Below are 15,372 nucleotides of genomic sequence, written 5' to 3' on the forward strand. Positions count from 1 at the left end.
TTGGAATACTAGGCTGTGATTATATCAGCGTTCCTCTTCAGTTGTTCCACTTGAAATTGTATCTCACATTTTCTCCAAATAACTACTATAAATTAAAACCAGCTCCTCACAGATGATTTTTACTGAAGCTCCAAATCATGGTAATTAAACTTTTATACCACAACACACTGCCATGTGTTTCCAGATACTGTTTTATAGAAACCAAAGGCAGGCTTTGTCATGTTATTTGTCCAAAGTTTTTAAAGGAAGATGCATATGAAAAGAAGTATAGTTGGGTGGGAAAGGCTTTCCACTCCACAAAAATTCTGGGATCTAAAAAATTTTCCTATTCCACATAAGGAAGAAATTGAAGTCTTTCGAAATTTTCCATGAAGAAAGCCACAGAGAGACCACCCCAGGATAGCTAATAAAGCAGTTGTCAGGACATTTACTTGGGAAATGGGAGACTTAGGGTCAAACTCCTGCCTGACAGATGAAGGGACCTGAATATTCCTCTTCCTAATGATGCGCCCTAACTATAAGACATCGGAGTATAGTGATATGAAGTTTGAAGTTTGTCTGTTTCCCTCTTTTTCTTTTAAGAAGTTTCATTTTGGACCAGAAGCATAATTTTAAGTAAAATTTTGTCGCAATTGATAACTTTTCTGAAAAAAATGTTGCTTTTAAGAAATTGGCATTTTCCAAAGAAACACAGCTGTCCCTGATCAGCTCTTATTGTAAGTTGTAAGCCAGAGGTTTTACGGCCAAGATCAATGGATTACAGCATTATTCACAAGTGGTAAAGTCATGCATAAATTAGATCTGTAATTTCAATGAAGCGCTAGTTCTGCGTATCTTATCAGTTATGTCTTGGACCACACTACACAGATCCTAACACAGTATGCTAAACATGCAAAAAGTAAGAAAGGTGACTTTAGGCACATTATGTTAACGTCTATTTTAGTGAAATACGTTTAACTAGCTAAATTCTATCTTAGAGTCAATTAAAAACTGGCTAGAAATGACTAGATATATGTTTGTGGACAGAGATATTTTTACTGTCATTAAACATATTGTAGTATCATCAGTGTCGGGGGCTTTCCTTAAAGGCTCTCATTTTACTAACATCTTGTTTCCCCTGTCTTTAAACTTCCTTCTATTTTAACCTAAAACCTAAAAAGCATCCTTCATCCAGGGGCAGCTTAAAGCCAGCTCCAATGCAGCATGATACAACCCCTTTTTCACTGGGACATTGCATTTACCCGCTCTCATGTCAGGAGCTCACCAGAGGCCAGTTACCTGCCAACAAGGTGCAGGTACTTCTTGCTTTCTGGGACACCAGTTATTCACCTCTCCAACTGATGTTTTTGGTGCCAGCATTCCACAAAGTCTTTATTGCACATCTTTTACCAAAGTCTTTACCAAAGCTTTTACAACAACAAGCCACTCTTAAAAAAAAATTCTTAAATCAGTGAAGAGTTACCATTTTCGTTATTTTTTTGGACAGAGAGTAACAAAATATACTGTTTTTTTTGCTAAAGCAATAAAAAAGGGATCCAATACAAAACTAAAAGCAAGAAAGTTAAATGAAAGCTGGTCAAGCTATTTTGCAGCAGGTACTAAACTTCATTTTTAGATATAAAATCAGGAAAAAATATAGGCAGCCTTAAGTCTCACCTTTGCCCCTTTGCTTTCTTATGACTAACTACAGGGTCATTTTGAATCGTTTTCTTCTTACTTAAGCACATTGAAAATAAAAGTTTAATACGAATGAATAAACTATAAAAGGTAATAGTTTGCATTTATTCAGAGCAGTCCTTTTTTGCAGACAGCACTTTGTTTAAAAGGACTTCTTTTTCCACTCAATATGTAATCTATTTAAAGATTAGTTTGACAGCTCAAAACTGCAGACATGACAACACACTAAATATTTGTATGCTCTTTTGCATTTTTAAGGTTTTCTCCAAACTACAGCTGATGAGTTTTGCTTTTACTATGCAAGAAAAGATGGTGGTGTATGCTTTCCAGATTTTCCAAGAAAACAAGTGCGAGGGCCAGCTTCTAACTCCCTGGACCACATGGAGGAATATGACAAAGAGGAAGAGATCAGCAGGTTCATAAAGATAAATGTTGTTTAATCTGAAGAAAATAAAATCGCAAAGCCTGTGGTTTTCACAGTGAACCAGCTCAGTCTGTGCTTATGCTCAGCAGCTGTGTTTTCCAGATGGTACTTTCTGTTGCTGTAGCTGGTGTATATTGAAGAGAAAGTTACATTAGCTTCAATATCTCACTAACATTTTATATTTAAGTTGCTAAAAAGTGTTAGAATCTTGGCTTGATCCAACCCATGGACCTTGGTTGGGGCCCATGTTGTGGATGATACCTCCTTCTAGGATGTCATTTCTACCTGAATTTAACATTACTAAGCAACTACAAGAGGTTTATTATCAAAGTATCTATATTATGTTTTCCAATTTTTTTCTTCTGTTTATTTTTCACTGTGAAAATTATTAAATTAGATTGTAAATAAACTGTCTCATTATAAGTCACTAATGGACTTTCAAAATCAAATTTTGGAAAATCGTAGAATTGCTGGAATTTACTGTTTATTTTTATTATTATTTTATTATTATTTTTATTTAGTGTTTATTGTGCAGTAGATTTTTTTCTATTAATATTTTTTCTCTTTTTTAAACTACATTTTAGTATTAGTCTACATTTCAGATCTAAGATTAGTTGATTTTCTCTTTGTATATATACAAAACAAATTTTGTTCAAGTGAAGTTCAGTTTGATTTTCAGTACTGTCTGCTTGCATGCATTCAAGGAAATGATTTATGCTGGATTGTATAGCTGTTTGTAAAATCATTTTATCTTTAGGGACATTATTTTGTCACGGTTACGAGAAAGAAGCCATTTCTCACTACTGTTTAACTTTTTTTTTTAGAAAACACAAGCACAACTGCTTCTGTATTCAGGAAGTCATGAGTGGACTGAGGCAGCCTGTTGGAGCAGTACATTGTGGGGATGGATCTCATCGCCTCTTCATTCTTGAGAAAGAAGGATATGTGAAGATTTTCAGTCCTGAAGGAGATCTGATCAAGGAACCTTTTTTGGATATACACAAGCTTGTTCAAAGTGGAATAAAGGTTGGAATTTTTACTTATATCTATCTGCTTATATTTTAGCCTGTATCTAAGGAAAAGGGGAAGAAATGTTTTTGAGAAAAAAAAATTAATTTACATAATAAAAAGAAGAGTAATGGCAACAGTCACTGCAGTTCTATCTGGCAAAGAAATGAATATTCTTCCTTAGTTCATGAAGGGACAAGATAGCTTCTTAGAATGTCTTCACATTTTTCTTTTTCCCTCCATTTTTTCCTCACTTCAAATTCAGAAGAAAATATACATCAGTACCACATAGCATTATCTTTGTATTTCAACCTTTGTGCTCATTTCCACTGAATTCAGGTGAGTTTTGCTGTGATTCCAGTGGCAGCAGGTTTGGCTTGGTGCATGGTGTGACCTGCAGGTGCTCAGCAATGCCCCGGAAGCTGGAGGGCCTGGGGAGGCAAGCTGGGATAGGGCAGGGTGCTCTCTGCCTCTTAGCTCAGCCTCAGAGTAGCACAGGCTGCCCCTGACAGGAGGCTCCCATTTGTATTTGAGATGCACATAAGGAGTCACTTACCCTCTAAATTCAGATGTGAGGGTGGACTGGTATGATAGCTGTCGTACTGCTTAATGGCAAAAGTGATCCTGGCTTTTGTGAGCAGGGGAGTGAATGCTGAATGGGCAGTGTTGGCAATACACTGCCAGGTGGAGGTAAGAAATCACATACAGGTGTGGGTAACTTCCACTAGAAAACTTGTAAGCCTGTTCATTGATATTCTACTTAGGAAATACCACAAATATTGTTCCATCTTGATTTTTTGTCAAATTTCAGAGCAGTAAAACCTAAGTAAAACCCAGATATATAAAGCAAATTTAAATTGTGACAGGGTTTTTCTTACAACAGTCACTACTGTATATCATAAAGTCTTAATGGATGAAAAATACATTGACATACTCTCGACAGAGTAAATTTAAATAATAACGATGCTGAGCAACATTCCGAATATTTAAAATGCACAGCACATGCTAAGTAGTCTTTTTGACTTTCAGCTATAAGGTCACTAAGCCAATTTAAGAAAATCTGAATGTTTTTGTTTTATGCTGAAACAGATAAGTATATGACACCTTATTAAGGAAAAGAAACAGTTTATGTGAATATGAGATATCTTGAACTCTTCCCTTTATGCCTGTATAGGTAGGCAGTATGTTTGAGATCCCAAAACAAAACGAACATTTCCGGGATCTTTTTGAAAATCAATCTAAAGCTGATTTGTTCTTCTTATCTGAAAATTCTGATTGTTTGTGTTTTTGAAAAACTGACACTGAGACGTTCTGCAGAAATCCCTTCAGTCCCAAATAAGCTTTCCGGGAGGAAACTTTTACAGCTGAAACTCAGAGGCTAAACCAAATGGAAAACGGATTTTCCATGCTTTTTGAATGGGCAATAGCCTAGTTGATAAGACTCAGCAGCTATCCTGAGATTCAAACTCAACTTCTTGTGCTGTTTTAAATCAGTGGCCTGATCTTTTTAGTCTCTTTACCACCCTCACCATCGTATAATACTCTAAAGCAAATCTGTGTAAATAATGTGATGTTCTCTAAGCTTGAAAATCTAATTCCGTTCCCTGAGATAACAGTCCAGTGCTTAAGGATAATTGTATTGCAGTGTTTAATGTAGGCTGGCAAGAACAGAGGCTTCACGTACTTTCAGATAAGGAGAAAGGGAATGTGCCTGGAAGCAAAACAGCAGTTTTTAAATAGAGAAAAGAATGTGATGAATTAGAAGTAGTAAATAAATAAATAAATAGAATAAAACAAAAAGCATATAACACAAATGGTAGTTTTAAAACAAATATTCTCAACATTTTTGTTTGTCCTCTGCATTCTGATTCCTATAATCATTGCCCAGTGTTCTTTACCTACAAGGATACAAGACCACTGTGAAAAATTAACAATTATTCCATCCAAATAAATTACTTGAAGATAATTTGATTTTATTTGCACTTTATACACTTTAAAACTAGAAATCAGTAATGGAGAATACTGCGTGGACAATTCGCTATCAGGTAGTGCAGCCAGGAATTTAAAAAGACATTATGTAAAACACTGCTTCCACATGCAAGGTGTGAGAACCACAGAATGCATCCCCTGTGCCTAGTCAAGACATGCTTCTAGAGTAAGGTAGGTAAAGCTGTATGTATGCATTTTGCTCAGCATGCCTTATTCTTTTATATACTGGAGCAAGTGAAGAAAGTTAAGTGTAATCAATGTCGTTTCAAATGCCCCTGATCAAACTTAGGTCCATATTTTCCAATGAAATGTTTTACCAAGGTAACATGGTGTATATTTTTTAATGCTCTGCTCATTTACACAAATTCATAGATGTTAACCCACACGTCTTATTTCTGAACTAACGTAGAGACTCTTCACTGAAATAAAAAACAAACAAACAAAAAAAAAAAAAAACTGTTCACCTCTTTTCCAAGTTTGAAGGAATGGTAGCAAGAAAAGGAAAATTATTCTTTTTCCATAAAAACACAGAATAAGGACTTTAAGTATTTTTTTCTTTTTTATACCTGTGCTAAAAAGAGCAGTTTCTTTTCATTTCGTACCTCTACCTGAAACACTAACAAACACTTCGCTCTACTTACAATAATAAAAAGAACACCTTTTCAAACCTAAGATATGTGATGTACCATGTAAATGCAATGTAATATAAAGTGATATCCCTAAAAAGTGTTTCGGGCAGCTATCACAGTAAGATACTCTTTGTGATGATAGAGTAAAACAGCAGTGGTTGACTTCATCTTTTTTTTTCTAATTTAAAAAGGAAATTCAGGAGTGATAAATCATTACATTGTCACGGAGCAGCAAATCTGCTGTGTAATGATTTTCCAAAGAATATTCTTAAAACTATATTCTGGCAGATATATACAAGAAACAAAAATAAAATATATCCTTCATAAAAATAATCTTGGACTTCAGTTCTGACATCAGCTCAGTTCTAACATCATTTCCCTCATGACAGCTCTGGCAGTCAGATAAGGAGGTGTCACATCCCACCCACATGGGGAGGAAAGGGGGGCCAAGCATGCAACATAAAATAGAAGTGACTGCATTGTATGGAATTGTGCCATTATATTATCATAAGAAGATGCTAATTTGTTCTCCGGTGAACTAATGGTCTCTGTGTTGATGAAATTCATTTGGAGCCCCTAATGTTGCTGCAAGTGAGCTCCAAGGTCTTCACTGGTGTTCCTAAACTAAACACGCAGATAGAAGTATCAGGAGTTGCTTCTTAGCAGTCACTTCTATTCACCTCTTTGAAAGTCTGTGGATGTAAATGGAAATTAAGAAAAGTGGAACAACCTGATGCATGTCTTATTGTTCCACTGGCTTTTAATGATCCTTGTAGCCACTGGGTTCTGAGTAGGTGATTCAATTTTAAGGAGTTCAAATGAAAGAGAAGAAGTGGTAGCTTTATATGTTGCCAGTATCTCAGAGGAAATATGAGCAAACGTGGAAGTATTTCATGAGAGAGAGACGTGTCTGGATGATTGTAGCTTGGGCTACCCCTATGAAGAAAGGTTGAGGGAACTGGACTTGTGGAGCTTGGAGAAGGCTCCGGGGAGACCTCATTGTAGCCTTCCAGTACTTGGAGAGAGCATATAAACAGGAGAGGGAATGGCTGTTCATGAGGGCGGATAGTGACAGGACAAGGGGGAATGGATTTAAACTCAGGGTTAGATATTAGGAGGAAGTTTTTCACACAGAGGGTGGTGACGCACTGGAACAGGTTGCCCGAGGAGGTTGTGGATGCCCCATCCCTAGAGGCATTCGAGGCCAGGCTGGATGTGGCTCTGGGCAGCCTGGTGGTTGGTGACCCTGAACATAGCAGCGTTGTTGAAACTAGATGATCTCTGTAGTCCTTTTCAACCCAGGCCATTCTATGGTTCTATGATTCTCCTCAATGGAAATGAGGTGCAAGATTCCTGACTTAAAAAGAAAAGAAAAAAAAAAAAAAAAAAACCACAAAAAAACCCTCTGAATAGCTTAACAAACAATTTTTCTCTGCACATCTCCTAGTTGGTAATCCTTCTTGAAAGCACAGTTAGCAGGAATGTCTTTTGGATCTATTTTTCAATTTTGTTAGAAGACATGGATGGATCTTAATCGAGACATTGCTAACTAGGCATATGTGGCCCTTGGTGCAGTATGTCTAGATGCACTGGACACTTGGCCAAATCCCTCCTGTCACCCTTCACCTTTTCTTCCCTGTCTCAAGAATGTGGTGAAAAGGAGGGAGCTGTTCACCTCAGTCCTACCCCAAAATTGAGTAAGAGCACAAGTGGGGCATGCACCTGTAACTTGAATCTAGGACATGCCTCTGGGCTCAAACATCTTGGAATATATATCCTGGAAAATACTGTTCGATTCCATCACCTGTGTCCACTGATATTACAGGCTACCCTGAATATGTGGCCTATATGTAGAGAAATAAAATGAACGTTTACAAGAATAAGAGCCCATCCCCTAAAAGTATGCTTCCTTGATCTGTTGAATTTACTTCTCCATTACACTGTGGTGAAGACAGTTGTTAGTTATAGAGCAACACTGTACAGTTGCTCTTTCAAAATTATGTAACGAAGACAATTTTAATATGAAAACATTACTACCTGCTTTTTCTTTTGAACTGACCGTCATTGCTGCTGTTTTCTTTATATTTTAAACTATTAACAAAGAAAAGAGAGTAGCTTCCATGAGAAGCTACTGAACTAGTTAGTCCTTTGATTTCAGTGGTGTTTAAGGTGACCTTATAACTGGTTATCAACAAAACTTAGCCCTCGCCTATCTGAATCCTGTCTAATTTATATTGCTAGGAAGGCATCTAAGTGCGATTTGGCAACAAAAAAGGAAGAGCCTACTCTTCTTTTAGGATGCATGTAATTGTATTGCATGTATTAGACATGCAATAATCGCCTATCAAAATACTTTCTGAAAAGCAAAGTACCTCTAGAGCTGCAATTGTAAAGAACTTACTTCAGTCATTAAAGCATTTTTGTGGTCCTTCCCTGCAATCATTCCACTTTTCAACATTCTTTTAAAATGACAGACCCAGAACTGTGCACAAGAGCCAAACTGACATCTCACGACCACCAATGGTAGGATCAAGTCCCTATTATCAACTACTCCATTTGTAAATCTACTGACTGAATTAGATCTCAAAGAACGGAATAGTAGTAGGGTTCCGTTTTCAGTTGCTTGTTATTTCTGATCCTTAAGTAACGTTAAGTTCATTGTCGCTTTTGTTGTCTGTGGCCACAGATGTTGTATTGTTCTGGCATTTGTCTGTCGGTTCACAGATTGTGTAGCTAGTAAGAACAGCTGCAATCAGTTGGACTTTGCCACTTGGCTTCATGCAGTGCCCAGAGTGGAAACCCTTGCAAAAAGGGGTGAAAACTTAAAACTGCTTTTAAGAAAATACCAGTTTTACTTGTGTAGGGATCTTTTCTTCTTTCTTTTGACAAGCAGAAATTCTCATGGACATGCTGTGATAAAGGGCAAAGCCTTCTAGGAAGGAAAGGGCAGAGCAGAGGAAGAAAAGCAATAAAGGGACAGAAAATCCCAGTGAAATAGTACTGAAGACCACTGCTAAGAATACTTGACTCCTTGACTTCACTCTCCTTCTTATCTTCTTTTCTACTTTCTACTCTCAGACTGTGGTTTTCATTGTCACAAACACTTAAGTTTTAACACAGATTTCCCTAACTTCTAGGCCACATTAACCTTTTATTTCATCTTACTTCCAGGTTAATCAGGAAAACTAACTTTATGTTGTTTTTCTTTTAATTCTCAAAGTTTTTCAAAATGCGATATTATTATATAATTCCTTGCAAATATATTAACGTTCAATTCTGTTTACGCTGAAAAAATATATAAATGTCAACAACCATTATTTTAATTGTATGCGCACTAAGTTTTTGAGTCATAGTCCTAAGAGGAGTTATAAGTTGGGTATATTCCTTAGTGTATGTTTGATTTTTATATCAGATCACAAGTGCTTGCAGTCCTGCAAAGTCTTACTCGTGAGTGATCCAATGATTCAGACAGGAATCGTCTATGAGTGGGACTACAGGAAAAGGTTTTCAAGGTGATGCAATGAAGAGCGATGTGGAACATATGCAGTAAACCCATTTTCCACCCATAACAATTTTCACAGTCAGTATACAGCTTTGAGAGTAGACCATCAGGTATTAAACATATGCTAGCTATGATGCTACAAGTCAATCATTCCAAAGCTCCTCAGGTTAAAATGAGCACCATCTCACCACAGGCAGCTTTTTGCAAGAATGCAGGATTAGTAGTGAAACTTTTACTGTGCCTTCAACTGTGTTTGCATTTGCAGCATAACTTTTAATTGCATAATTACATATGAATCAGATCATTCAGTATAAAATTCAAATCAAAACACAGGGAAAAAAAAAAAAAGCCACTACCTCCAGCACCGACACAACATGTTTCATGGAGCTTATAATAGGTTGTAGAGCCTCTGCTGTGAGGAGTGCTGCTACAGAAAACTACAATAAAACAGTAATAAAATCTTTTTAAATTTTAACATGTGAGTAGAATAAGATTGATTTTATTGTTTGCTGAATTCTACTCTCAATTTTATCATCATAAAATCTCCTACAAACTCCTCAATAGTCAGTATGAACATTTTAGTCATTATGTTGATTCACAGACCTCATTTAACATATACACTTTTCACTGGTACTAACAGGATTTATGTTACTGACAAAAGACAGACAATTCATACTGATTATCCCTTGTAAACCCAGTAATTTCACTGAATTTATTTTCTTCTGAATTCTTACGTGGATTAGGGTGAAATTAACGAACCTTTCTTCACCTTCCTCTTTGCCTTGATATCACAGAACAAGCTGGGCTGTGCTCTGGTAAGCAATAGTTTATGCTCCTGGCAAAATTATCTTCTGCCATCAGCTCCCTAGAGAGCTGAACTTATCATGGCTACTAAATTTGTGATCAGTTAATCTCAAATGGGATTATTCTGATGCATGGAGTGGAAAGGGTCTAGGTCTGGAAGGAGGAATGGGAGATCTTACCTAAATTTCTTCCATCTTCAAGCTAGTGGGCCTACAACTCTTCTGAGTTATTTGGAGACTTTGCTTATGAAAACTCTAGAAATTAAACCCTTTCTTCTACCAGACCAAGCTAATACCTGCTTACAAGAAATATAGATAGAATATAGATGGTTCTTTAAAATAATTACATTTGAGTGTAGAATGTAAATGCAACACAAATCCTGTTATTGGCAGTGCAAGATTTTATTTTCATTTCAGTCTACAATTCTACCTATGCTAAGTGTAAATACTTGCTGTCTTTTTCCAGTACTCCTATCAAAGAATGATTAAATAGTAAGTCTGTTTAAGATGTGTGAGTGGCAGAGTGGCAAGGGAAATAACATTATCGGCGTATAAAAATTGTATTTTCTGGGGTATTTTTTGATTTCTTGAAACTCCTCCTTCAGAGTAATGTCTGCGATGTCTGTAAGGTGAGATTCTGGAATGTCTTTTGTGAGACACTGAAATGCCGTGTTGTGCATGTTGCTGCTTCTCTTCTGATACTGGGCAGAAAATGACATGACAATCAATATACACTTCAGTTCTCCACTGGGAGACTGCATGTTGGGAAGCAATGAAGGCTGTTCTTCAGCACAGGACTTACATGTGAAAGTCATGTGAGGTCTTAGGACATTACAGAGTTCTCACTCATTCAAGAGGTCAGAAGGGATGCAGTCCTACTTGAAGCACAATAAACATCGTTTCTGTGGCCACATCTCATCTGCGACCTGCCCAGTGGGAATCACGATTTGTTTTAAATGTGTTGCCATCATTTAGGCAGAAAACTAGGGAATAAATAATGGTAAAGGTGTGCATGTGGCCAAATCAGAAAGTACGGAACATTTTAAGACAAACCAAAACCAACACATATGTATGTGATGACCTTAAACATTAATGAAATAAACCTAATGCACAGACTTAACAGTTGGCATGATAATTCAATCCTTTCCATTAAAATGAAAACTTTTTTCTTTAAAAGGTTTTAAAATTATGATTTTTGAGAAGCTGATATTTTTATGAGGACTTCATATATTTCAGCTGCTTTCAGAAGTGTAAAATACAATCACTGTCTTAACTGAGGACTGTATAATGACAGCAAAGTTTGCCTGCCTGGATTTCCCATTAACCATTTGCCGATTTTGGTTACAATCCTGAAGAGTGCACAACAGTCCTTTGAAAGTGGCTGTATTTTATCGCCTTCTAGCTATGTTGCCTGCATAGAAAATAAGGATTTTTACAATTCCAAAAAGCATGTGCCAAATGCTCCAGAGACAGATACCTATTTTTGTGTGAGAGGCTGAACTAGATAACCGTACTCAAGCCAGAAATTGTAGAACAGTGCAGTGACTCTCAGGTTGTAAGCTGACCAGATGAAGAATTGCCAGTTTATTCTAAGGAAATTTGAGTCAACAAAACATGATCATTTCTGTTGATTTTGGGTAGTATGTCTTAGATTTGAGGAGCTGAGAGGGGAAAGAAGATAATACTTTATCATTTTACATGCACATGTGTAGATTTTAATGTTCTGTGCTTCCTTGAGAGGAATCCCATGGTGCCAATTAACCTAACTTATTCCAAAACAATTTGCTGTTTGGAAAGAATAATTTTCATTGTGGGTGTTCCATGAAATTGTATGCCTTATACCCTGTTATTACTGAGATGTGTGTAGTGCAATTGTGAGTGCCAGTTTCTTTTCCATGCACTGTATAGATTATAGCTGTATCCCACACACAGTGCTAGATAATCCCTACTTTAATTTTGTTATGTGTACAAATCCTTTCTGAACATTTAGCGGTTTTAAAAATGTAAAAATCCATCATCTTCTGAAACTGCTTTTGTTAAAACCGAAAGCTGAATTTAGAAGTGATCAAAACCAATGAAAAACATGGTAATTATCTAATTAAAATGAAATTATTGCGTTTGCTGGAATATAACAGGCAGATCATGATATCCAACACAAAATGGCAAAGGAGGAATAACGTTACGCAGAAAATTCCATGGTTTTTAGCCAACACAGTTTCAACCACATGTTTTTCTTTAATGGGAGGAGGCTTAACAGTCCACTAAGATTCCATGATTCATCATCCCTTTAAGCTCTTGGACACCCCAAATTCTGTAACGAGGTCCTAGAATACTTCAGTGAGCACATAGTCCAGGGAGCACATAAAAGAACACAAACACATTACCTGCTGTCCTTGGGAGCTTTGTACCTTCACTTCCATCATTGCTATATGAGTCCTTCTGGTGTTATATCCCATTTACCATGCCATACAGAAAACAGGTAATTTATTTGTCTTAAAAAAGATTGTCTTGAAAAACACACACTCTTTTATAGTTAATACAGACCTACTGCTGTGGCTACATGTACTTCCCCCAAATGCCAGAGAACAATTTTCTTTTGTAACTTCTTACACCCATTTTCTCACAAGCTCTTAAGTCCTATTCTTTAGACAGGATCAGCATGTTGAATTGAGGGAGGATGGATGACTGCTATATTATCGTGTTTTCCACCCATTTTATCCCATTTTATCACTGGTAAGCCAGTTAAAATTGGACAAAATGATCTGTCCCTAATTTAAGTTTGCATATAATTCTTCTTTTAAAAAACTGTCAGAACTTTTTTCCCATTACTGAGAAAAAGCCCTCCAAAAGATGAAACCACTTAGTAGCTGACACTTATTTTTGGTCACTGTCAGTGCGTTCTCATATTGCTGGAATTTTCAAAGAAATTATTCCATAAATCTCAATAAAGTAATATTCTCTCTTAGATTTAGTTTGGAAAATGGAATATACAATCTGTGGGAGAGAGATCTGCAAAATACTTTCAACCACTTGTTTTCAATTTACAGCAGATATTTTTTAAAACCTTGATCTATCTCACTGGCATTGAATCTCAATCCCTACAGCTGAATTGCAACAACTTGAATTTATGTAATAATCATTACTTCTATGCTAACTGAATGCCCTGAGAAAATATGAAAGAGGGAGTAAATCACTAAAGGCTTTTGTATTTTGACATTCCTAAAAAATTTGTGAATTTCTACAAGTTAGACTCTCAATATAGTTACAGCTCAGAGACAGCATACCAGAAGAGCTAAGAGATTAATGGACCTGAGTCACATTGGTAGTGAAGGAGAAGAGACTTTTTTTTTATATATATATCAAACTACATAATAAAAGTAGTACTTACTTAAACTAGTAGTACCCATATTATTTTTGGAATTGTGATCATCTTTTATGAGGAGTCATGTTAGAAGGAAGTTACAGCTTTAAGGTAATAATTTCAAGTTCTTCCGTGAAAACAATGAATGCCTTTCCTATACAATTTGAATGCTTAACTGTGTATTATAAATGCAAATAGTATTGTACATATCATAGGACCCTAGCAGAAGATGTAGCTAAGCATTATTGAGTCTGTTTATCAAGTCATTGTTTAGGTATACTAATGAATGCAGCAAAATCTCAAATGCTTTAAGGTCTAGCCAAATAGAATTTCAGATGAAAAGAAAGGAAATGCAAAATGTTGGCAGCTTACATTACAGATAATTTCCTCCCCTACAGCTGTCTTGCAGGCTATAACAGGACAGTGACTTTTTGAGGGAAAGAGCAAGAAGCCAGTGGTGTCATTTAAAAAGCATGTGTGTGCATGTGTAAATAAATCAGTAAGATAACAAGCCATACAAGTCTGCCCCTACAGTTGCTTGTAAGTCACTGAATCACTATAAAGCCCTACACATACAGTGCAGTTCCAAATGTTATTTCAGAAGTCTGAAGCAACAGACAAATCCAAAGGTAGCAAGTGTTAGGGAACAGCCTAGTAAAAACTAGTGTCTGCCAGTTTTCACCCCCTCACCCTCCTCACTGGGGTAAATCAAATCCACAGCCAGTATCCTTGCTTCCCCAAAGGTCAGTGGGGCTTGGAAAGCCACAGATTAAAACAGCTAAGCCCCTGTATTTCTGAAAGTTAAAAAAAAAAAAAAAAAAAAAAAAAAAAAAAAGCAATCAGTTAATTTAGCAGTAAATTAAGTTCTTGAAACAGAAACATTCAGAAGTGTGGGTTTGCTACTAGTTTAATAAGCCCATATTTTGCTACTTACAATATTTTGCATTTCTTATAGGGAGATAATCTCTTTTTAAATTATATAGATATTTTGATAATTTCAGTTTGAAATAGTGTACTAAATACATGTTGCACAGTTGAAAGAAGAAAAGGAGAATAGTTAAATGTAAATCAAATAAGACTGTTTTGTCTACAAAGTATATGTATTGTATCTGCATAAACATTTCAACTTCCAAGAACAAGTATTCTAAGTGAAAAAGAAGCAAACAACTAAAGGAAATTGACTTAATTAGCTACTTACTAACTAGTAGCTTTTCAAATCCCTTTTTATGAATAGCTTTAAAAAGTCAATGAAAGAAAGTGCTATTCTTCTGTCAGTGCTATTGCTGTTAAAAGATAAAAACTTATCTTTTAGTAAGATTTGAGAATTCCTTTATTCAGTAGAACAAAAAGTACCTTTAACAATCAGTGAACAATTTAGGAGGTGAAATGAAACACAGTTAACTGGAATCCTTTGTCCTCAGTTTGATTTCTTTCATTTTCTTAGATCCTACAATTCATCAAAATATTGATTGCATATGTTTTCATACAAAATAAAAGAGAACGTTTGATTTACGATACATTCACAATCTACTGGATGTTTAATAAAGGGGAGGTTCTGAAGAAAAAAGAAAAAAAACAGCGCTAAAGAGAAGCACCAAGTTTCAAATCAGTCACTAATCGTGTACTAATTGTTTAGCAAACGTATACGTATCAGTAAAGAGTGATAAAATAAAGTGCCAAAGCTATTGCTTATCTAATAGTATCCCTGTCTGCAGTGCTGAGAGAAGCTACTAAGGCTGGGCTGTGCAAAACTTACACTTCTTCCATTATGGTTCCTCATTTTCTTTATTAACTGTCCTGTTCATTTGCAAAAAAGTAGAATAGTGCTTTCTTAACATTGTTCACAACTAGACGGTTCTTCATTTGATCAGAAACTGGTGGAATTAGAGTCTGTGTTTAACACATTAAAGGTCCAAGACTGTGATACTGTGTGTTTCAGTTCTAGCTGTTTGAAACTTTATCGTCTTAATTTTGAAGCA

The 15,372-nt window shown here is 36.1% G+C and overlaps 1 protein-coding gene across 1 annotated transcript in view; it reads left to right on the plus strand.

Annotated features, from left to right (window-relative positions):
* HHIP (hedgehog interacting protein) overlaps positions 1-15,372 on the plus strand; it is a gene marked incomplete at both ends in the record, with an annotated part of 68,877 nt that overhangs the window by 11,902 nt on the left and 41,603 nt on the right. The window contains 2 exons of the mRNA XM_079534741.1: positions 1,936-2,092; positions 2,926-3,127. Coding sequence (XP_079390867.1) covers positions 1,936-2,092; positions 2,926-3,127 — 359 coding nt within the window. The remainder of the gene's footprint in view (positions 1-1,935; positions 2,093-2,925; positions 3,128-15,372) is intronic.

Source organism: Tetrao urogallus, assembly GCF_951394365.1.
Source record: "Tetrao urogallus genome assembly, chromosome: 4".
NCBI lineage: Eukaryota > Metazoa > Chordata > Aves > Galliformes > Phasianidae > Tetrao > Tetrao urogallus.